The sequence below is a fragment of the Pituophis catenifer genome, unplaced genomic scaffold (genome assembly GCF_029215685.1).
Source record: "Pituophis catenifer annectens isolate HBS135680 unplaced genomic scaffold, rPitCat1.0.hap2 SCAF_1, whole genome shotgun sequence".
NCBI classification, from domain to species: domain Eukaryota; kingdom Metazoa; phylum Chordata; class Lepidosauria; order Squamata; family Colubridae; genus Pituophis; species Pituophis catenifer.
The window spans coordinates 81,952,484-81,977,181 of NW_027256881.1; the positions used below are offsets into that span (position 1 = coordinate 81,952,484).

Genomic DNA, 24,698 nt, shown 5'->3' on the forward strand with positions numbered 1-24,698 from the left:
CTATCAACATAATAGTTTTAAATTGGGGTATTTAAATTTTTTGGGGTTTTAAATCTGAGCCAATTTCTTTAATTATTTTAAATTTTATATTGCTGTTTTGTCTGTGTTTTTAAATAGGCTGTACACCGCCCTGAGTCCTTCAGGAGAAGGGCGGTATAGAAATAAAATTATTATTATTATTATTATTATTAATAATAATAATAATAATAATAATAATAATAATAATAATAATAATAATAATAATAAAAGTCTGGAATCTGAGAGTAGCTTTTAAACGAGTCAGTAATTGTGGCTCTACTTTATGAAAAATAATGATTTAATTTTCATATATTCTCCTACTAAAAATTAAATGTTTTAAGTATGCAGGATGGTTTAATTGTAGTCATTTAGTAAGCAATAACAGCTGAAGTTAAAGATGCAGTTCAATCTTAAACATGTGTACAGGTTCTTAATAGTGAGTAGTAGTAGCCCTCACCGGCACAATTTACTGAAGGTATATGCTCAGAAATACCCATTGTGTTTAGTGGTGCTCATTCTCTTGCGAGTATATTTAAGATGGCAGCTTTACCCATAGCTCCTGTCACTCGTTCCAGCTCCTGTGGATCCAGCAGTTCGAAAGCGGGCAACTGCGAGTAGATAAATGTGTACCACTCTACTAGGGATTCGAACTGCTGACCTTTCTGATTGACACGCTCAGTGTCTTAGCCACTGAGCCACCTAGTCAGGAAGTTGAAGTCATATGTGGACTTCAACTTCCAGAATTCTCCAGGCAGCACAAGGATTGGGAAATTCTAAGAGTTGAACTCCACATTTCTTTAAAGTTTCCACGGTTGAGAAACACTGTAATAGATTATCACTAGACAAAGTCATATTTTATAAGGCTTTTCTTATACAATGGGCCCCACTAATAAAATTAGTGCTGCTTAAAATGAAGAAAATAAGGCATGTGATCTATTCTATAAAAGTTATGCTTTTGAAATCAGATGAAGTTATTAATGACAAAATGGATGTATTTCAGCAATCAGCAGTCACACAGTTTTGAGGATTAAAAGAAATTTATTTTCAGGCACTTAATGAGTTAAAAGTCCTACTCCAGATTGTAGAGCATCTGATTGAACCAAAGAGGAAAGTATCTTCCTGGAGGAAATGCAGTTTGTTTTCTATATACAGTAAAACTAGTGCAATTTGGTGTATTCTCACATAATAATCAGCAGCCATGAGGAATAATAGTCTCTGTTAAAATATATTGTAGTCTGAAGTATTTTCTGCAACGTAATGCTAAATCATTTATTTTAAACTATATGCATGAACAGAAAGTATCCCATATGAAATATTAGACTTCTTCCTCTCTATTCTTTAAAGAGGAAGAATAAACCAGAATTTAATTTATTTTGCAGTAAATTCCTGGTTTGTTTAAATAAACTCGAATCAACATGGCAAACATGAATGTTCAGTTGTTTCTGCCTTGTTTACAAAGGACATTGAATGCCTAATCCTTATATAATGATGCAGCAGGAATCTGCTGAAGCAAATTGAATTTTGGTTTATTTCTCTTCCTAGGCATATGGGGAAAAGAAGGCAGACTTTCCTCAATATAGAAGAGTGGAGCAAATACTTTTTTCCATTTTTGGAAAGGAGGCAGTGAATAAATTTTGGGTGGGTTTCGGGCATAAGGCAGACCTTCTGTAAGCCAAAAGTGGATGTTTTATTGGCTACATCTTTCTCATTGGCCAGAGGTTTCTCACCTCTGATTTAAAATGTCTTCTATTTGCATGTAACTGATATGTGAACATAGAAGCAATATCATTTGCTTTAAGCATAAGACAGCAGCTTCTGCTTTTCTTTGATACTAATCCCTAGCAAAAGCAGTTGACAACAAGAGAAAGAATACAGATAGTCCTCAATTTACCTCTACTGCGCCTAACATTTTGGTTGTTAAGTGAGACATTTGTTAAGTATATTTTGCTCCATTTATGACCTTTTTTGCCCCAGTTAAGTGAATCACTGCAGTTGTTAAGCTAGTAATGCAGTTGTTAAGTGAATCTGGCTTCCCCATTGGCTTGTCAGAAGGTACCAAAAGGTGATCACATGACTGCAGGAGCCTGCAACCGTCATATATATGAATCAGTGGCCACATGTCTGAATTTTGATCACGTGACCATGGGGATGTTACAACGGTCGTGTGAAAAATGGTCATATGTCACTTTTTTTCAGTAACTAAATGAACTGCTGTAAATTGAGGACTACCTGTATTGTCAATTCCAGACACAATGAAGGGGAACTGATTACTTTTTTTTGCCCAGAGACCCTCAGTCATTCCAGGCTTCATAGTGCATCTACTTCTATAGCACTGGGTGCAGCTTAAAGAATTTTGTCAGTCCCCCAAATGGCATGGAAAAAAATATTTCTCCAATAAAGTAATTCATCTAGAGCAGTGCAGTTCATTTAATTTTGGTGTTCCTTAAATTTACTTAACAGTGTGTGGTTCTGTGTCTTTATTCTCAGATCTCAAATGCTCAGTTGATAGTTCTGTCCAAAAAAGGGCAAAAACTTCTACCAGGAGACAGACTGAACCTATGGCACATTTCTTTAAAGTTTGGAAGCTGCACAATAAATTGTTGTTTACTTCCATTGACTGTAAAATGAAAGAATTCTTGTTATCCTTTGGAATATCTAGAGGAGTCAAACAAAATAGCTCAAGGCACGAAGTCCAAACTGATTTGACAGAAAGCAGTGCTGATGAGAGACATGAGATTATGAGCACTGTACTCATTTGAAACCCTAACTTGACCGCCTCTCACTTCTCCTTACGTAGCAATGCCCAAAGCTACACATTTCCATCATAATTTTTATGACAATTTCCATGGCTGAATGAAAAAAAGCAGCATTGTGGCTATGAAATGGAAGAAATGTATCAAAAGGCATCATTTCGTAATTTTGCTTTCCTAATTGACATTAACTTCAACATTTTGCCTATTGGTTCAAATATATCTTAAGAGTGGTTACTTCCCCTTCCATCACTATGCATACATCCCTCTTTCATTCCCCACATCTACTACAGTAAACAATTAGTGCATAAGCAACAGCATGTTCTGCGAAACATTTCATTGCATAGGTTGTATGAAACAGTTCAGGTTTTTTTTTTTGTTCTGACTTTGGTTTTTCAGTATAGAATTATTTTAGAGATGAGCTTATTCATTCTGCTTTAATATAGCACAATATTCTTCCAAGATAAGTTTTAAGTGTCTTTCAGATTCGTTCTTGGTTCTTGGTTCAAGAAGTATAGAAACTGCATTTTCCCCGCTCAAGACTCTGAAAAATAGAAGGAAAAACAAAGCATTAAAGATTTTCTTTTTCATTGTATAAATAATTGAATCTTTTGGTTTTCTAAAAAAGATGCCAGAAATTAACTTTCCTGCAATGAAATTGTGTCATGAGTTAATATGATTGCGTTACGATTAATCAAAACAAACTTTTGACTGTTCCAGCTATTAATTTTTACATATTTATTTGGCATATTGATATACCACTTATTTTTAAAATTTCAGGGTGGCTTATAATAAAAATAATGATACATATATATTACATTTTGTTTGATTAAGAAAAATATATTATTTTTTTCTTATTTCATACAATTCTGCAATAATGTCGCAAACATTGAACAAATATCAAATGCAAAGGATAACTGTAAATGTATGGATAGAACCATTTTATTACGAATGTTGCAGGAAATATGGATAATACTGATTTAATTATTCATTCCTTATTCCATTCATCAAATTTGTATGGCTGCCCACTGCCAAAAAAGCACTCTGGTGCTGTACAGCATTTAAGTAAAAAACAAATATATAAAAACAGTCATCATTAAAAGTAGAAAAATCACATGAACAAAGAAAGGATTATATTAATTGCAGTAAGCAAACCTTTGTAACATCTTCTTGGTCCCCTGGGATCTCAGGCCTAATGGCACAGCCTTCTTTAGAGACTTGTGAAATGTTAAGAGAGATGGATGTGTGTGTGTGTTTTATACATGTATGTATGTAACAAAGTTTCACATAATCTATCACAGTTATTTTTCACCATATATTTCTGTACAATTTGTAACGTAAGTCTATGGCTATAGCTCTGTGAAGAGAAGGAATGAAGAATGATTGCAATAATTTCATAATACTCTTCAAATACCTGGGAGAATATCACACAAAAGAAAGTCAACATTTGTTTTCTATCATTCCAAAGAATGAGTTGGAAACATGGGTTGAAATTGCAGGCAGGCAATTTCTGATTAAATGTTAGAAACATATTCAGCAGAAAGACCTGTTTGAATGTAAAACCTGTCATCTGGAGAGCTAGTGGACTCTCCTTCATTGAATGTAATTATGCAGATGTTGGACGGTCACTTGTCAGGAAAAGTTCAGTTTAGATTCAAGGATGGACACTCTCCAGTCTGTGATCTTACATAGTCCTTTCCAATGATATGATTCTATGTTCAACCCATTGTTGTGACAGAAAAGTTCTGTTCTGTTTGTTTGTTTGTTGGTTTACAATGTGTATGTGTTTGTTGGCTGCTCTGCACCTTCCCTGAAAGAGGAAGTCATGTTAGGATTGATATTGCTAACTACCCCACATAACAAGAGCACCTGACAGTTTAATTCTGCTTCACCTACTTAGTGTTTTTGTTCATCATGAAGCACTGAGAATGCAGCTAAGAATGTCCAAAGCTGCATTTGCAGGTATCAGTTGGAATATCTTGAGCCTTGTTATGCCTTAGTTATCACACACTCTTCTTGAAGGGCAGATACATAACGTGGTGAAGACAATGATGCCTGCCACATGCATTCTAATAAACAGTAGCCACAGCAGAGAGGGCTGACACTTAAGCAAGTCTGGAACTTGCTTAATATTGAACAGGTGGAGAGCCATTGCTCCCTCTCACCACCTCCTAATATATCGGAGGTGGACTTCCCTCCCCATAGTTCTGCATCTGATATTATCTGGCCCATCAGGAAGACGTGGGACCTGCCAGGTTTAGTTGTACATCCTGCTCCGGAGCATAAATATGGAATATATCTTTCAGTAAATCACACAGACTCATAAATAAATAAGCTAGTTTTGGTTTATAACCTTATATATATAATCACTTTTGCGTTTGTTTGTTATCAGACAAACACAGACAAGCCACTAAGTAGAAATAATTAGCAAGTATTAACTCCTTTGCAAATGAACACTTCACGTGCAATGCAAAGTTGTTAAAATTAACAGCTGTATTTCCACTGGCTTTAAGTGGTCCTGAGAATCTTTTAAAAATAAACTATATTAAACTTAAGAGAAAAGTGTATATTTGTTGCTAAAAGAGTCACTGTAATTATCTGGAAAATACAGCCTATATTTTTATTTTGCCCTTTTTTTATTTTATCAAGGAGCTTTGAAGCAAAGTCTAAATATAGAACATTCTCGAAAAAGGGACTTGTAGCATTTCTGTAAGCCACTCACCTGATTTCGCTTGAATCTTCAAAACAATCCTTTTACTTGTTCTGTATCAGGGTCCAGGTCAATATCATAGAAGCAAGGCCTTGTGGGCAATCCAGGCATAGTGGTCATCTAAGGGATCAAAGAACCAGGAGTTACACTTCAACAATTGTAACCTGGAAACCTCTCTACACGTAGATAGGATGTAGTAGAAGACCACTATGTTCTTCATGGCCCATAGAAAATAACTAACCCAGTTCTACTCCAGTTCCTTTTGCTAAGCCAAATCCCTTAAAATGATTGCAAAGAATTTCTGGGAAAGGAAATAAAAGGCTATAATATCCCAAACCTTATGGGACTAAGCTTATAAAAAAGTTCTGTGTTCTAAGAGACAGAAAGCAAAGGAACGCCTATGGAATGTAAATAGTTAACTACAGTGGATTGAAAGCAGAAACTTTATAAATACCATACTTTATGTATATGTAGTTTGCATCCGACAGAAGTCTGTTATGACCAGCTTATTTCTTTTTATTTTTAGGACCCATTTAGAAGAATAAGCATTTCCAAAATTATGGTTGTTATCGATTACAGAAATAATTTGACATGAATCATACTGCTGCAATATACTGAATAATTAATTGAAAATAATTTTAGCCTGGATATTACAAAGGTTGGGCGGATATTTTTGTAGCCGATGAAGATGGAATGTAAGTGAAGTATCTGATTTCATACTTTTTTTTGTGGAGGGGGTATAAATTCTAAATATGTTTCTAAATAGGCAATCCTCTATTAACAACAACATTCGGTGACCATTTGAAGTGACAACAAGACTGAACGAATGGTATTTATTATTGCTCCCCAAAATCATGGCCTTTGCAGTGCCCCATGGTCATGGGATCAAAATTTGGGTGCTTGAGAACCAGCCCAGACTGAAGGATGTGCTTCAACTCTCCCCATCTGCCTATCTCCCCACCCCATCTCTGCCTTTGGCCACCCTACACTCTGCCACCCCAAACTTCCCTTAGCTGACAATGGTTAAGTGTGGCAAGGCAGTGGAGTCTTGTCTGCTGAAGGGAGCTTGCCAGGCCTGACTAGGGAAGCAGCAGCAGGATGGAGCTGGCAGATTGAGCAGGGCAGGAGACACATGAGGTCCTCACCAATGACACTGTCCTCGCCTAGTGTATATTGGAATTACTGTTGCTTAGTAGTGCAGTCACATGATGTTTTGCCTAACAACATCTTCACTTAGCAATGGAAATAGGGTTGTTAGGCAAGATTGCTGTATATAATATTCTACAAACTGAGGAGAGTGCTTGAACTATTTCCACCAATCTACAGGACAAATGTCCCTCTTCCCAAAGAGAGAAAGAAAGATAAGTGTTTATTATAAACCCTAAGAAAAAAGATCACCATAATAAAATATTGCATAAAACCCAAGGATTTGTGAAACAAAAAATAAGATTCCTGGTACAAAAATACACTCAGCAATACACTCAGGATCTGTATATTCTTTTCCCTTTCCATGATTCTTTTTTCTCTCTTGTTTTCTTCCCCAGTATTCTTGTATTTCCATGAACTCGGTAAACTGCTATTGATTAACAATTAAGGGAAGCCTCATCAACTTCCAGTTTTCTCTCCTCAGAATCTTTCTCTTGATTCTTAATGAAGAAAGAAAACTTTATTTGCATGCTATTCTGAATATATTGCTTTACATAAAGCTAAATACATACACCAATTATACAGAGACTATGCAGCTTGCATCTTAATAGATCTTAAAAGAATTAGCTATAAGCAGCTAATTAAAAGACAGAAATGCCCAGCATCCGTCTTGATGTAATTAAAACAAGCTGATTATATCCTATGACAAAACAAATGCCATGACAAAAGTTTGCAAATATTCTTGGATCCTGGCAGGCTGATCTGACAACAAATATGAAAACAAACATCCAAACAATAGGTAGGAACAACTAGGGTGCTTGAATCGATAGTATTGATACAAAGCAGAACCAATTATAAGGTACTTTCTGCTTGGACACAAGCAGACCAAAGAGGAAAATTGCAATAATTAAATGAGCCAAGATACATTTTGCCAAGAGAATAACAATGCAGAAGGTTATGATCTCATTCTAATTAAACACGATGGCAAGAAATTCATAATTAGATCTCCTCTGATTCTTAAAAAAAAATGTTATTTGTCATCATGAACTGCAATGCTAAGAAAAGGACGCACAAATCCTTTCCCCTGTATGACATTCTCTGAATCTGAATTCCTCATCCAAGTGTTACAAAGCCTCTAGAGAAAATATCAGTTTGGGATATCCAATTGTGGTAAAGCATTTTGTGGAAATTCACATAAACATAACAGAGAAGTGATAGTTGAAGCAATCTATGGAGGGAAAGATTGTAGGAAGGGCTAATATTTAGAAATATTTATGTCTTCCTGACAGGAAGACAAAAATCACAACAAAACATATTTAATGACTCCCATTATCTGAGAAAATTATGAAAACAGAGGAAGGTTTGTGGCATTATTCATTACAATTCCCCAAACTGGAAACAGCTGATCCAATTGACATTCTCTCTGTACACACACACACACACACACACACAACACCAGTTGACTTCATAAATTGCCTTATTCAGCAACTTGTAGATAGAATTCTTTATTGGCCAAGTGTGATTGGAATCACATGGAATTTGTCTCTGGTGCATAAGCTCTCAATGTGCATACAAACAGCAAAGTGATAGATCATGGATCATAAATCATAAGATACAACAATAAATCGTAAGACAACAAAAAATGATACATCATAATTCACCAATAGGAGAAGGTAGTAGGAAAGATGAGAGGTGAGAAAGATGAGAAGATGGGTAAATTTCTTTATGCAGAAGACAGTGCTGTAGGAGTTAAGTATTCAGCAGAGTGATGGCATGGGGGAAGAAACTATCTTTGTGTCTAGTTGTTTGGGCATGCAAAGCCCTATAGCAGTGTCTTGAGGGGAGAAGTTGAAGCAGTTTATGTCCAGGATGTGAAGGGTCTGTAAATATTTTTTCAGTCCTTGTTCTGGTTCATGCAGTTTGCAGGTCCTCAATGGAACGCAGGCTGGTTGCAATTGTTTTTTTCTGCAGTCCTAACTATCTGATGAATTCTGTACCTGTCATGTTTTGGTTACTGTTCCAAACCAGACAGCTATAGAGGTACAAATGACAGACTCAATAATTCCTCTGTAAATCTGTATCAGCAGATCCTTGGGCAATCTGAACTTGATGCATCAACTGAGTTGATGCAGGTAGAACACTCTTTGTTGTGCTTTTTAATGATGGTTCTAGTGTTAGATATTCGTTTCAAGTCCTGGGAGAACCCAGAAACTTGAAGGTCTCTACTGTTGATACTGTGTTGTGTAATATTGTAAGAGGTGGTAGTAACTATTCAACTTTTAGGATGCAAACGACCAGCTGCCTGCAAGGAATATAAATCCTTCCATTCCCCCCTATCCTGACAGAGCAAAAGAAGCTTCTTGGATGAGAAGCGAAACGTCTTCAAAGAAAAAACAAGAAAGTCCAGTTGCCTCCTTTTTTCAGGAGGCATGGTTGTACCTTTGGGACAACCATGACCTGGATGACTGAGAATCTCTACAGACAGAAAAGCAGAATTACCCGGATATCAATGCTTGTGAAAGGTGCCCAGGTCATCCTATTGAACAATATCTCCATTGAGGAAATGGTTTTTGGAGGACTGGGAAAGATTGCACAAGGATGTAATACTTCTTTTATTAGATATTTTGTTCGCATTTGACCTTAGGGCTGCAATAGATTTGATGTGATTTGATGCCTCGAGCGACCAAGATGGAGTTAGTTTGGAGATCAACTAACATTCTAAACTTTGTAATAAGAACTAATTTGGGTGGAAATAGTCTTTTCAAAAATAAATGAAATAATTACATTTTGTTTCAAGGGCATAATTCCTGTATATCCATAAGTTCAGTATCCCCAAAATTGCTTAAGAACACACTAAATCAAATTTAGAGATGAATGGGTTTATGAAAATATATTGATTTATTTTATATTTACATAAATATGAGAATTAAAATGTAATAACTACTACAAATTTAAATGTTTATGTTAATATGGCATTTTAAAAAAGATATTAATCTGTTGATTTTTTAAAAAATTAAAAGCAATGCTAATATTAAACACACATATGCATTATTTTCCTATTTTATCCACAACTAGAAAAATATATTCATTTTACTTCCTCTTTATGTGCTGCTACTTGCTTATGTGAATGATAAGGCCGCAAATACAAAATTAAGACTAGCTCCCAATCAAATTAGGCAATCTTTCTTGAATACAAATAAAGACATTTTATTCTCTCTGAGAAGAAAATGTATCTGTTCTTCAAACAATATAATCAACAATTGAAATTGGGACAGTGTTTATGAAGCTTAAATATTCCAAACAACATTATAAAATATTATCTTCGACATGGGAAGAACTTTCAAACTTCAAAAACAAAGTTCACCAACAAGGCACAAAATAATCAAGCCATTTCATAGACAGAAATTATTCATTCCCAGTGTTAAGTATAGGAACTTGAAACCAAGAACAAAATTCTGCATACTTTCATTATGTCACAATACCTTCAAGTCTATCTATCAATCATATATTCGCCCAAGAAAAACCGGAGACTTCATGAACAGATTTGTATGTATATAGATTTAAAATACTGGGCGGATATAATTGTTACACTGAATTTTTCTATTCTGCTACTCTAGGTCTTACAGTTGTTTACATCCAAAAGCTCGACAGGAAGTCTTCGGCTTATAATGGCAATTGGGACCAGAATTTCTACTGCTAAATGATGTAGTAGGAAAGTATGACATCACTTGATTGTGTTGCTTAGTGACGGCAATACCATCAGTCCTGGTTGCCCTCATTAAGCAAGGACTATGTGGATTGTTAAGCACATAGTAACCTGACCCTGATTGATCAGTTCTTGGTGGTTTACTTTGCTTGTGGGAAGTCAGCAGGGAATGTCAGAAATCACAATCACATGATTGCAGGGATGCTGTGATACCAGAACTTTGAGGACCAGTAGTAAACGCCATTCATTCAGCAGCATTAAAAAATCTTAAGGGAGATAGACACTCAGAGCCCCAGCTCCCTCCCCCCAGCAGATATTATGTCCCCCTTTAAAGACTGGGCCAGCCAAACTACAAGACAAAAGACATCCAGCTCCAGGGTAATGAGATTAAGACATGACCCTCTGGGACATAATAGGATTAACATCATCTAGCAACAGAGCTCACCACATGGCACAACAAGCTCCTTCATTACATCAGCCCAAACGTCAAGTAATTTTAGCTCAGAGAAACATGACCTCTACAGGGCCCTATGGGAGTCTGACAACAGCCAATAGAATACATGTTCTTGCACGGGAACAGGAAGCTCAAGTTCAAAGCCCAAGAGAAGGTATAAAAGCCACCCACTCAACTCCATCTGGTCAGCTGCCCAGAACCACCCATGTGCTTCTGCTTCACCATTAAACTATCTTTCCAATCAGCCTCCATGTTTCCAGTGTCTTTTTCCCAGCTTGGAACTGAACCAGATGGATATTTCTTCCAACAAGAAGAATGGTAGCACTCACTAGGAGAAATGGCACCACAGACTATTATCAATCTAGGATCACTATAGATTGGTTGCAAAAAATACTAATAACTAGTAGATGGTAGAAAATTATAGATTTTATATATTTTTCTTACCATCTTCTGGTTTTTGAATTTTTGCAATTCTACCACATTTCCATGCTAATTGCACCACTGAGATTTGATGTCCTCTCCTGTATTTGCATTAATGGCGCCCATCTGAATATTCCATCTCTTATGCACTTTCACTGCAGACAGCATTTCCATTAATGGACTGTCTTAAATTGTCCACTAATTTTGGCCATAAAAAAAAATCCTGACATAAGTATAAAAGCAAACCAACCTCTGATTTTGATAGTTCCTACATGCTCTTGCAGTAAAACATTCTCTTAATTTGTCTTTGTTTCCATTAAATCCTTTCACAATGTTTTATGACTAATAAAAGAGTAAAGTATACGACGGCACAATTTTTAACAACTTTACATATGTTTAAGGCATGCATAATTCAAATAGCATATTTTAAAGCATATATCTAAATGCAAAAATATACATATGCTCTATATAAAAGCAGCTCAGGACAATGAAATGTTAAATCCTTTTAATTCTCCCTTCTTTTAATAAGGAAAATGCAGAGAAATGTGTTCTTATTTTCCTTTTGTGAATGACAGCATTTGGTTCTAACCTGAAACGTATAGCTATGCATAGTTTTTCATGGGAGGTGGTCATATATTTCCTTAGGTCAACATACAGTATATTTACCTCACCCTACTCAATAGGTACTTTAGTTATAAGCTCCTGCACAATGGAGAGGAAGATTGAAAGTAAAGCATTTACTTGGACAGCTATATAATGCATTCCTATACTGTGTTTGCAATCAGAGCTTTCCCCTAAAATTTGGTTAAATGAAAGCTAATAAAAATGAACTAACTTCAACTTTATGAAGAGCATCCAGTGGAATGGAATATTCAGTAGAACACAGTAAAGCCGAAGTGATAAAATTGCTCTTAAATTCTTGGTATAATTTTACTGATAGCCCTTTTATATGCATTGTGTATTAATTTAAGTTTATTGCACATTCACTGTGTGCTTTGCATTTTTGTAGTTTAATATGTGGAATTTAATATTTATAATTGTTAATATTGTAAATTTTCTGTCTCTGTTCTCTGTGTGGTAGCGTACACACCCACAAGATACTGCAGAGCCTAAACATGCCTCTGTTTCAGTAATTTTCTTGCAAGGCATTTGTACTTAAACCCCACCTCATCCTTACCATTCTCTTAAAAAGCTATTTTAGTTTCTCTCTCCCTAGCCCACTTTTTAAAAGCATCATATCCAAAATTCGGCAAAATTCACTATTGCTATTTCAGGAGAATTAATATCAACTGACTAATTTAAATGTGATATTTAGTATATTTATGCATATGTTGTCAACATTCAATGAACTATTTGTTTCAAGCTTAAGGCTTTCACCACAAGCTAAATATCTTAACCTTAGATCTGTTGTGCTCTTTCTCTGTCAGTAGATACATTCCTTATTTTAGATAATATATTCCCTGAAATTATTCATTTCTAATATAATCATGATTCTTTGTTCTGTTTTGGTTCTCTAAGCAGATGAGCATGATGGCTCACGTGGTTAAGGCACTGGGCTGACAACTGGCAGGCTCCCATTTGGGACCTGGTTGCTGCCATGTGGTGGTGGGGAGCTCCCGTCACTCACTCCAGCATCTGCTGACCCAGCAGTTGGAAAGCAGGTGAATGCGAATAAATAGACGGGTTATCACTTTGGTGGGTACCTTAATGGGGACATGAAGGAGCCCCCAACTAGGTATTCCCTGGGCAATGGTGATGTCACTGGTTGATCCTTTTAACACGAAAGTGCTTCGGTGCTTCCGACATGGAAGTATAGTATAGTATTCCTAAACAGATTTTGCCGAAATCTAATTATTTTCTGAATAATTAGTTTACTTAGTTAATTAGTTAATAATTAGTTTCTGAATAAGCTTAATTGCAGTTTCTGAATTCTAATTATGTAGCTGTCTTCATTTTCATAATAAAGTTAGTAAGTATGTCAAAAAACTAAGGGAAATACTCTACATTTCAATATACCTTTGATAAACAAACATGAACAGACAAATAGACAATAATCAATAACTAACTAACATTGTTGAATGTATGCTGGAGTTTAAGAACAATTGGAGATCACAAAGTGTTCCTCTATTTTCTGTGATATTATTCACAAACATATCTACTATATATATCTCCAAATCTTAAAAAAAAAAAAGGAACAGATTTGTGAAGATGATGATGTTCCTATGTTCTGAACCTTTAACTAGACATGGATCTTTATCACTAGAATGACCTAGGAAGATGCAAGTAAAATTTGTTTAGGTATATTGGCTTTGAAGAGCAGAGGAAGAAATTAATGGAGCATGATACCATTAAGATATATTAGATCTATAAAGCTGTCTTCTATGAGCCATTAATTACTGATACAAAGAATGAATTAACATTCTAACCCACTATTTAAAATCAATCATTTATCGAGGTTGCAAAGAAATGTCCCAAATGTGTTTTTACTTTTCTAATAGATCAGCCAATATAATATGGTAAGATATTGTTTGTTGATGAGTACGAACAAATCAAAGATCCAAACTGCTAGAAAGTCAGTGCTTGCATTAATTTATCACCAGAGCAATCCAGATGCTGTCCATTTTTAAAAATCTGCTTTACATCAGGGGTTCCCAAAGCCTTCAGCTCATCAACCCTTTCATGAGTTTCAAATTGTTCATTTAGTATATGAAAATGATTTATTAAATACTACGTTAACTAATAGTATTACTACTACTATTACTAGCATCAACCCCAGTATGGATGTTAATACTGATCACTTTGAGGAAGCCTGCTTTATATCAAACCAATTCAAATGATGGATTTCAAAGTAGTCACTCTATGAACAATATGTGAATCTTTTTAGTATTTCATGTAATTTTAAAGCTTTTAGATAGTGCTTCCTACATTTTGAAAACTATTTTTCTTTTCTTTACAAGTTAAACAGCAAAGAAAGGTTTTTAACTCCCATTAACCTTTGGAAGGACTTTCAAAAGCCATAGGTAATTGATTTCAGGCAGTGGTAATTCTGATAGGTAATTGTAGATCCTGGACTAATGGCTTATTGGTGGTTATGTTTCAGAATGACCCTACATTATAATTCAAGTTGTGGAAGAATCAAAGTGCCTTTATCTCCTATTCTTTGTTTTACAATTGCTTCTACATTCTGCATGTGTTTGGAGGGAAGGAATCTCTTTGCCAGTTGTAATTAAACAAAGAAATTCTCTAAATATGTACAGTTTTGCATTAAAGCTCACTAAAACGCTAGCACTATGGTTCCCATAGGGATAACTCGAAGTTTACTTATACTGTGTTAATGCTAATGACTTGTGTTTCTCATGAAGACAATTACAGTTTAAAGTGAAAATAATAAAATGAGCATCTATAACCCTACACATGCTTAGACAACCATATCATGTATAATATGATATATACAGATATTCCTTGGTTAACAACAGTAACTGAGACTGCAGTTTCCATTGCTAAGGAATGTGGTAGTAAAGCATGACATCACACAACTGCATTGTTTAGTGATGGCAATCTTGGCACTCCTTGTTGCCATTGTTAAACAAGGATTGTGGTTGGACAGGTGGCATGAGTACAGTGGGGCTGCTGCCAGATGGGGTAGAGGGAGAGCAATTTATTGGACTAATTTGTGACCTGCCCTGCCATCTTCCCCATGGATTTTGCTTGTGGGAAGCCAACAGGGAAGGTTGCAAATGGTGACTACATGATCACAGGATACTACAATTGTCGTAAGTGCAAGCTGGTTGCCAGGGATCCAGATCACAATCACATGAACGCAGGGATGCTGAGATGGCCTGAATTTTATGGACCGGTCGTAAGTACCACTTGTTTAGCGCTTTTGCAACTTCAAATGGCAGCTGAATGAGTGGTTGTTAATCCTGTACGATTTAAATAAGAAACAACCAAACCAAACCAAAATACTTTTATATGACTTTCCTCTACCAACCACAGTAATATTTAAGAAAAATAAGAATTAAGCAGCAGTTAAAATTGCACACAAGACTCCATATATTGAGAATCACAATAAAAATGCAATTTATGCAGATTTTGAAACCCATCTACCATGTACCATTACTAACAAGAATGATAGCAAAATAGCCCTAGTGCCATTCTGACTCCCATCAGTACATTTGCTTTGTAAATCTCTAAATCCTTTTAAAGTGATGTGTGGAACTAGAGTAGCAAGAATCAGAATTCCATAATTGGGGATCCAGTTCCTGAAATGCTGGTTGGAGTAACTCGTGAAAAGAAAATGGGGGGGGGAACCCTGTTCTACTGATTATATTGGATACAAAAGCTCAGATCAAGTTAGGAACTGGGACTGGTGGTGAGAAATAACTATGACAATTCGCCATGGCCAACTTGCCATAGGACAACTCCCTGTCGGCAAGGAGTTCCACTAATATCAAATAGTGGATTAGAATCATTAAAGAAAGGATGCAAAAGGAGAGACAGTGTGAAATGTGAATGGCAAAAATTAAAATATTTTTTTAAAATAATTAAATAGAATTGTTAAATTGTCCTACAGCAAGTTGTCCGTGGCGAATTGTCCTGCAGCAAATTGGCTGTGATGAGTTGGCTGCTGCAAGTTGTCCCATTCCGACTTACACATCAGAATGAGAAGCTTCCTCAATAGAAAACCAATAAAAAGCCCTGCAATGAGAAGAAAGGGGGGAGAAAAGAGGGAGGCCCTGTGCAACGCATTTTGCAAAGTTCTGAATTCAGAAATCCTTAATCCATTTTCACAGGGCAGTAAAGAAGGTCCATTTATTGCTACTGCTTTTTCTTCCAGATCCGATAAGGGGACAAGTTCAGGGATTAGAACAACCAATTACACATTAAAAATTCTACCATCCTCAGAGCAACCCCACCCCCATTGGATTATGTAGCTTCAAAGGTGTCAGCGATGCGAACCGGTAGTAAAGGTAAGTAGAACCTATCCCTGGTTTAGATGCCCTTTTACTTTGATCTCACATGTTTCTGTGATGAATGGCACATGCTTGAGACCAAAATTAATGTAATCCATTGCACTCAAGTTTCAAAGCAATTGAATAAACTGCCTAATCTCAATTTAAATCAAAACTATGATGTTGGCTAAATACCTTTGAAAACATCATATTGTGCATTAGCTGGTTTCCTAATGGTCAGTGCATCAACTGTACAAAATAGAAATATCTATTTTAAAAAAGAAAAATGTGGAAATTCAATCTATGTTGCAGAACATGAATTTGGCATTCTACAATAACATAATAAATAAATTTGAAAGAGATGCTCTAAAGAGAAGCTATTTGGCTTGCGTTCTTACAAACAATATCAAAACCTTCTCTAAAAAACAAATACTTTTGGAATTTTGACAAACACACCTGAGAGTCGCAAAAGACATCAAGGACATCTTTATCTCATAAAGATCCCAACAGATAATTCTGGGAAGATTCAGAACCACCCATCTGGTAAGCAAATATGAGATCCATGTTGGAGTGCCACCATGTGGAAACAAAAGTTTGCAAGATGTGCTTGGAATATTTCAATTAGCTGTGAGGATAGTTTTTGCCGAGTGAAGAAAGGAGCACCACATGTATCAGTACTGATCTGAAGATAACAAATATTCCTGCTGGAAATTTACACATATACACTAAAAGCAGAATGATAATGAAAGTTGCAACAGCATTTGGTAGACTCTGCATACGTACAGTAGTAATTGGGTGCAGATTCACTTTCATGTACTTCTACATACTGAATCCACAAAATATAGGCAGATCATATAACTACATCCTATACTATTGCTATTATCTTCCTGAATTACACCTCATGAATCCAATTCAGAGAGAAATCTGTCCTCCAGTCATGAGGAAGAAGTTCTTTATGAAATTGGACACCCATTAGAATCTCTTTGGGGGGGGGAAGCATTTCTTTGTAGCATTTGCTAATGCAAGTAAATGACAAAGAAAAAAAGTACTAAATGTTTTAATACCAAACAATTACATCCCCAAGGGCATCAAACCAAGTTGCAATTTTGAGGCTGAGGGAGGGAAACACCATTCTCTCTCCTCCATTACACAGACAATGGAGTAAATACTTCCAGACAGGGGAAAGAAAGCAATCTTTTGGATAACGAAGGCTTCCGTTCCTTATGCCTTTGTGAATACCAATCTGCAGAAGATGATGGAAATTTCCATTGCTCAGACAATACAAAACCCTCTATTACTAAATGGAATATTTAAAGAACAAAGAAAAAATAAAGAGAAGAAAATGATTAAAAATCAGCCAACAAGAAAATGTGTATTGGTCGTGTCTCTGGGCTCAAAGTATTTCATTACAGTGGAATTAGAACCTCTATCATATAATGAAGAGGGATGCTGTGGCTCAGTGGCTAAGACGCTGAGCTTGTCTATCGAAAGATCAGTGGTTCGAATCCCTAGTGCCGCGTAACAGGGTGAGCTCCCGTTACTTGTCCCAGCTTCTGCCAACCTAGCAGTTCGAAAGCACATAAAAATGCAAGTAGAAAAATAGGGAGCACCTTTGGTGGGAGGGTAACAGCGTTCTGTGCGCCTTTGGCATTTAGTCATGCCAGCCACATGACCACAGAGACGTCTTTGGACAGCGCTGGCTCTTTGGCTTTGAAACGGAGATGAGCACCGCCCCCTAGCGTCGGGAATGACAAGCACATATGTGCGAGGGGAACTTTTACCTTTACCTTTATCATATAATGATGTGGAATACGATATGCTGGTTTGAACATCTGATTTTCCTCTTTTAAGCATTTATTTTTTAGTTAATTCACTACTGTATACTTCTATAAGTTGCCCCTTTAAACTCCTTTCTTCTATTTCTTCCTTGAGTAACTCAATAAAAACAAATATGGCTGACTAATTACAGGAGAGACTCTCAAAGGGAAGGAAGCTTTCTTTCCCATCTGCTGAAGGCGTGCCAAACATTCCTAGCAATGGATTAGATAAAGAGAGCAAGCTGACCGTTTTCCTGGCAGGCCGAGAAAGGAGAACAAAGAGCAAGATATGATCAGAAGAAGAAAGCAGAAAGACCCCAGAGTTTTATGAAAGCTTGTAATGATTCAGCCATTCTATCTATCAGAGACCACTTAAAATGAAAAAAAAACTTTAATATGAAAGCAAAATAATATGCCTATCCAATTTGCCCCTTGCCTTTGTGGCCTCATTAATCTTAATTGGTTAATGTAGCTGGCTGGGATTTAAAGAGAACTTGATCCATCCTTAAAATGTATTGATTACATCATGTTCTGTCTCCAATATACTTGTCCTGCAATTTACTCGTCCTTAATGATCTCATTGAAATCAATGTCATTTGACTGAAATGAATTCGTAATTTCTCATTCTGTATTATATGAGAAGTATTGGAAGGGAAATGTTATGATCTCAGAGAATAAAGACAAACAAAAGAAGATTGTGGCAGACAGGTGTCCTACTTGTCCTGATCCACCCCTCCCCCCAAAAATGTAAAAGTATTTTACATAGAAATACTCTCAAAATGAAAGCCATCCTTTTTTCTTTTGTTAATATTTATATTTGTCAGGTTTTCTGTTTTCTATTGTAAACTGTGAATGAACCTTTGCAACAAAAACTACATCTCAGATTCAACTTTTAAAAAGCATCTCCCAATTTCCTTCTCAGGTTCCTATCGTTCTTTCAAGAAATACATACAAGGAATATAAAAGATGCTTAAAAAGATGCTGAGCTATGAAGGCCTAAGTGATTTATATCTCTACTGATATAAATCATCCAGATTTTGATTTAGCAAGCATGAACTGTATTCTGAATACCTTTTCTATTACTTTTTCTGATACAACTAAGTTCTAGGCAATTCAAGAAGCCAACATTTGATGAATTTGAAAGAACAAGCAAATAATTTTATAAAATTTTGCCAGTGCACTTTTAAAAACCCGATTCTAGAAATAAAAAAATCAACCCCTTCAGAGATTCCTGCCATTCTCCAGATACAGTGAAATACATTTCCTACTGTATTTTCTTGCAATGCAGTTTAATGGAACAGCACATAATTGCCATTGATTGGAGTAAAAGCAACCAACAACTTCTCAGTTGTTTCATAGTTTCATTGCTCCATTTTTCTTTAAACTTTTATCCTATATATTTCTGGCCTCTAAAAATGACACATTCCATTCTTTATGTCAAACTTATCAAAATTAAACTATTTCCAGCTGCCAAAATAGCTATAAGGGAAAAATGTTATTATAATATATTATATAGTGCTGTTAGCAAACTGAGGATTTTTCCCTCATCCATTACAATTTAATATATACCCCCACCCCCCAAAAATTCCCTGGATAGTACAGTAGATGTGGCGATTATAATAGCAAACATATATGCTTTCCTAACACACTGTATAATTAAAACCAATTGTCAGAATCAACTGAAAGAAGGCAAGTATGCAAAGCAGGAAATAGTCTTGACCTATTAGACTAAAAACAAATTATCTTCATAATCCAATTATACTGATGTACTGTATAGCCTATTCTCCCTTGTGTTGATTCTGCTCTTGTATTTGTGATTTATCTTGAACTACATTTTCACACATAAAAATGCAACTTGTGTTGTAATTTTTCCCGTTATCTTTTTTAAATTTGTTCGAAGTACACAAATTAAAAATGAGCAGGCAAAATCCCAAGGGGGAAAAAAGACTATATGTACACTGAGTTTTGTTCAGCCCAAAGGTTGGTAACCTGTGCCCTGAGCAGCCCATTTGCACCCCCAGGACCCCAACATCACACAGCTGCAATTCATCAATGAAATAGAAGTTTCTTAGCATTAAGATCTTTTCCCATTCCAAATAAGATATAAATTGGAGTAAGTAGCTTCTCAAAGGAAGCCATTTCTATTTTCATCCTTACTATCTACCATATCATGAACTGGCCACATCACGTGTGTGTGTGTGTGTGTGTGTGTGTGTGTGTGTGTGTGTGTGTCCCTCTATCTATCTATCTATCTATCTATCTATCTATCTATCTATCTATCTATCTATCTATCTACAGTATCTCAAAGGTTTCAATTTTGCTTCTGGAGTGTCTCATAAATTATCTCAGAATAAATGTGAAAAAGGGTGACATGAAGATGGAGGTTGAAATCATAAGCCATGTGCGCTATTGCTTATTTTACTGTATTGTGACAGTGAGAAAGGGCACCTCTCTTGCTTGCCAATCTTTTCTACTCAAAATGACATGATGCAACTGAAAACGTTGATTCTAAAATACCAGAACTTCTACTTAACCGTTGGTGACCATACCTAACATCACATGCAATCTGTGCCTTCACTGAAAGACCCTGGTTCAACAAATAAACCATTAGAAAGCAACAAGTAGTGAAGAATTCATTCTTCAAAAACAGAACAACCTACATCTATAGCTTCACAAAAGGGAGAAGGAAAAAAAATCCTTGCTTAATTTATATCCAGCCTTGAAAATTTTTCTTGGGTTACCTATAGATTCTATAACACTGCTGGAATGGATGGTGCCTAAAGAGATCCAGAAAGCTGAGACCAGCATATGAATAAAAAGAATCAAACTCTGCAAACAGGGAACTTATCAGCAATCCTAAACCATTCATTTAGTGGGGGGGGGCTCTTAATATTTATAGACTTTTTTTCTGGAATGCCTAAGGCCTTGTTGTGACTTAAATATTCAGTCATCAATTTTCAGCTAAGGGTCAGAAAATATTTTAGGGAGTGTGAGTCAACAAGACCAATAACCTTCAGCATTCCAAAACGTATGTGACTGTTAAAATAATGTACATTATTAATGGAAACATTTTCTATTCAAAACAATATTAATTAGAAATTAACATTTATAAACACAGGGCTGGTTTATCATTTTGTAAAGAAACAAACCAATTAAAAAACCTTGAAGCGTCAAATACTGGCTGACTAAGATTATGTTTATCTCAACTTTGTATAGAGGCAAAGAATGCAGCTCTGTATTGTCTCTAAATCATTGTTGTCCTTGGAGTAAGTCAAAGTGGAATTCCTCTGCATTGTGTCGCACAGAGGACTCTTACTAAAGCAGATTAACTAATATGTGGGAAAGTACAAAGCAGCAATAACTTTTGGGTGGGTCTGAATCTCTCACAAGCACAAGAGAATCCAATCATTCCCCACCCATGCATAACTCACTAGTGACCTCACCAACTTCCTAAACAAATTTAACAAGCCTTCCTGCCTGCTTGCCATATAATCAGGTCATCATGTCACAAGCCCACCTGTGAACGTACAATAGTCAGAGTTATTGCAAAATGACCTAAAAACTATGGCAACATTTGGAAAAAGCTGTGTGCAGTTTTCACCCCTTAAATAGACTTACGTGTCGCATAGGAATTTTCAGTGCAAAACAATATTTTATAAAACTGAGATTCAAAATATTAGAAAGGATTTTGTTTGTTTCTGACAGAAATGTTCAAAATCAATATATGAAAATGCTTCCCCTTCTCCCAACAATCTCACCTAGAAAAGGAAATCTGAACACTAGACTTGTGTATGAATTTGAAAGGAGATCAGAGTTGGCCAATTACTGACCAGAGTTTAGACTGACCCCAATCCTGGAGGTCAAAAGGTAGGACTGAACCTGTACACTATTGATGTTAACTTTTGATTGGTCTGTTTTCACCCTGCCTGCTGTTTCTATATGTGCTGCTTTTTGTTTTTGTGCTTTCCTTTTTAAATTTTCTTTTAAAGTATTTAGATCTCAGATTATTAATTTGAGATGGGCAGCCATATATAATGAAATAACAAACAGGCAAACGCATACATATATACGTAGTCCTTTACTTACATGAGTTTGCTTAGTGACCAAAGTTAAAATGTCATTGGAAAAAATGATTTATGACTGCTTTTTCAGACTTACGACCACTGCAACATCCCCATGGTTATGTGATCAAAATTCAGAGGCTCATATTTATGATGGTTGCAGTGCCCTGGAGTCATGTGATCACTTTTTGCGACCTTCTGATAAGCACAGCCAATGGGGAAACCCAGATTCACTTAACAACCGTGTTACTAACTTAACATCTGCGGTGATTCACTTAACAACTGTGGCAAGAAAGGTCATAAAATAGGCAAGAACACACCTGCCTCGCTTAGCAACAAAGATTTTGGGCTCAGTTGTGGTCGTAAGTCTAGGACAATCTGTATAATATTATCTTTAGAATTTCAGTGAGTCAAATACAATTTATATTTAGCCTTATTCATAATATACCACAAGACATTAGTGCTCTCGTGCTTTCGTGCTCTCAGGAGAGCACGAAAGGTTGAAGTCACATTCTGGACATTCTGACATTTTATCGTGCTTGTGGTGGTGACAGGAATGTTTCCTGGCTATATACATAGAAAGCAAACTGCAAGGCCAGAGAATCCTCATGACAGAATTTCCTGACTTCTCAAAGCACATCCAGTTGGGATTCACTTCCTTCCTTGTGCCCTTTCACTGGTAATGCAGAACAATAAGTCAGAAGCTCTCTACTATTTCCAAATGTCTTGCTCATGTAAGAAAATCAGACTGTGCTCTGGACTGGTCAGGTAACACTACAAGAACACATTCTTCTTATGATTGCTTAGTGTTTAGGTTCTGTAGAAACGACAGTTGTTATTATTATCAGTAATTTAATATCTAATCTGGATGAAACCATGGTTTCTTATGATGTCACTTCACTCTTCACCTCCATTCCCACAACTGAAGCTATAGTGAGGTAGTGAGGAAACAACTGCTTATAAGAAAGCACATTAAGTGACAGATCTAACCTCAGCTTAGACCACATATGTACCATGTTGGACCTCTGTCTGACCACTTTCTATTTTAAATACAATGAAGGTTTCCACAAACAAAAACATGGCTATGCTATAGGTTCAATTGTGTCCCCCATTGTGGCCAACCTCTACAAGGAAGAAGTAGAAACCAAAGCCCTAAACTCCTTCACAGGTATTTCATCCACTCATTGGTAAGGGTATCTGGACGATACTTAGGTCAAGATTAAAACAGCAAGTGGAAGCCTTCACCAAATTCATCAATACAGTGGACAGGGCAAAATTCATTTAACAACTGTCTTGCTTAGCCACAGAAATTTTGGGCTCAAAATTTCTGCCTTATAATCTTTGAACTCTCATAGTTTGAGAAGCATCTCTGGGATACTGCTGTATGAAGAAACATTAAATCTATTCCTCTCCTATTTGGGTTTGTACCAGTGGTGAAATCCAAATTTTTTTACTACCAGTCCTGTGGATGTGGCTTGGTGGGCGTGGTGTGGCTAGGTGGGCATGGCAGGAGAAGGATACTGCAAAATCTCCATTCCCATCCCTCTCCAGGGGAAGGATACTGCAAAATTTCCATTCCTACCCCACTCCAGGGGAAGGATAGTGCAAAATCCTCATTCCCTCCCCACTCCTGGGGAAATGTTATTGGAAAATCTCCATTCCCACCCGACTCTGGGGCCAGCCAAAGGTGTGTGTTTTTTTTTTTAATTTGATTTATATGCCGCCCTTCTCCGGAGACTCAGGGTGGCTTACAATGCGTTAAGCAATAGCCTTCATACTTTTGTATATTTATACAAAGTCAGCTTATTGCCCCCACAAACTGGGTCCTCAGAGAACTCAGTTACCAGTTCTCCGAACTACTCAAATTTTCTGCTACCGGTTCTCCGAACTGCTCAAAATTTCCGCTACCGGTTCTCCAGAACCTGTCAGAACCTGCTGGATTTCACCCGTGGTTTGTACAATGAATCCTTTACATTTGAATCAATATGCTTGGTTCAAAACTTATTTGATGTAAATCCTTATAAATAGATAAAGTATCTCAGAGATGTCTGATTATTTATTTTTATTCTGTTTGTACCACAGGGTTCCAAACATAATTTTTCAAATGCGATAGATAGACTACTCACCGTTCCCACCAGTGGATAAATAAATCCAGCTCCAATACTGGCTCTTATGTCGCTGATAGGTAGAACAAACTCAGTGGGAACACCTTTCTTCTCAGGCATGTGGGAAAGAGACAGGTGGGTTTTTGCCATACAAATGGGCAAATTCCCAAATCCCTACCAAAACAGAAACAAGAAAGACAGAGAATGTATCTATACCACACTGAAATAACAACAGTTTCCTCTCCAAGGTTTTGCATGCTGTACAATAAACAAAGCTAAATTTTATTACCAGTACATTGCTGACTTCTAGGAATAAGTCTTTGGCTCAAGCTTCAATAGATTGTGGCATACATCTTAATTAATAATAAGTTCTTCAATGCCTTTCTCAAGGCCCAGTACAGTTCACAAAGAGAGCAATTGCGATATCTTATCTAGTAACTCAACAACTCAACTGCGGTAGTTGGGACAGAGCGTCCGCCAAGAAATTCTTCCCTCCTGGTATCTACTTGAGGGTGAACTGAAAATGCTGAAAATATTGCGCCCACCTCACCTTGTTTCG

The 24,698-nt window shown here is 36.4% G+C and overlaps 1 protein-coding gene across 1 annotated transcript in view; it reads right to left on the reverse strand.

The window, feature by feature from the left end:
- Nucleotides 1–1,468: 1,468 nt before the first annotated feature.
- Nucleotides 1,469–24,698, reverse strand: part of MTHFD1L (methylenetetrahydrofolate dehydrogenase (NADP+ dependent) 1 like) — a 122,550-nt gene continuing 99,320 nt past the window's right edge. The window contains exons 26-28 of the mRNA XM_070932648.1: nucleotides 24,161–24,313; nucleotides 5,491–5,598; nucleotides 1,469–3,312 (exon numbers count right to left, since the gene is read on the reverse strand). Coding sequence (XP_070788749.1) covers nucleotides 5,509–5,598; nucleotides 24,161–24,313 — 243 coding nt within the window. The 3' untranslated portion in view covers nucleotides 1,469–3,312; nucleotides 5,491–5,508. The remainder of the gene's footprint in view (nucleotides 3,313–5,490; nucleotides 5,599–24,160; nucleotides 24,314–24,698) is intronic.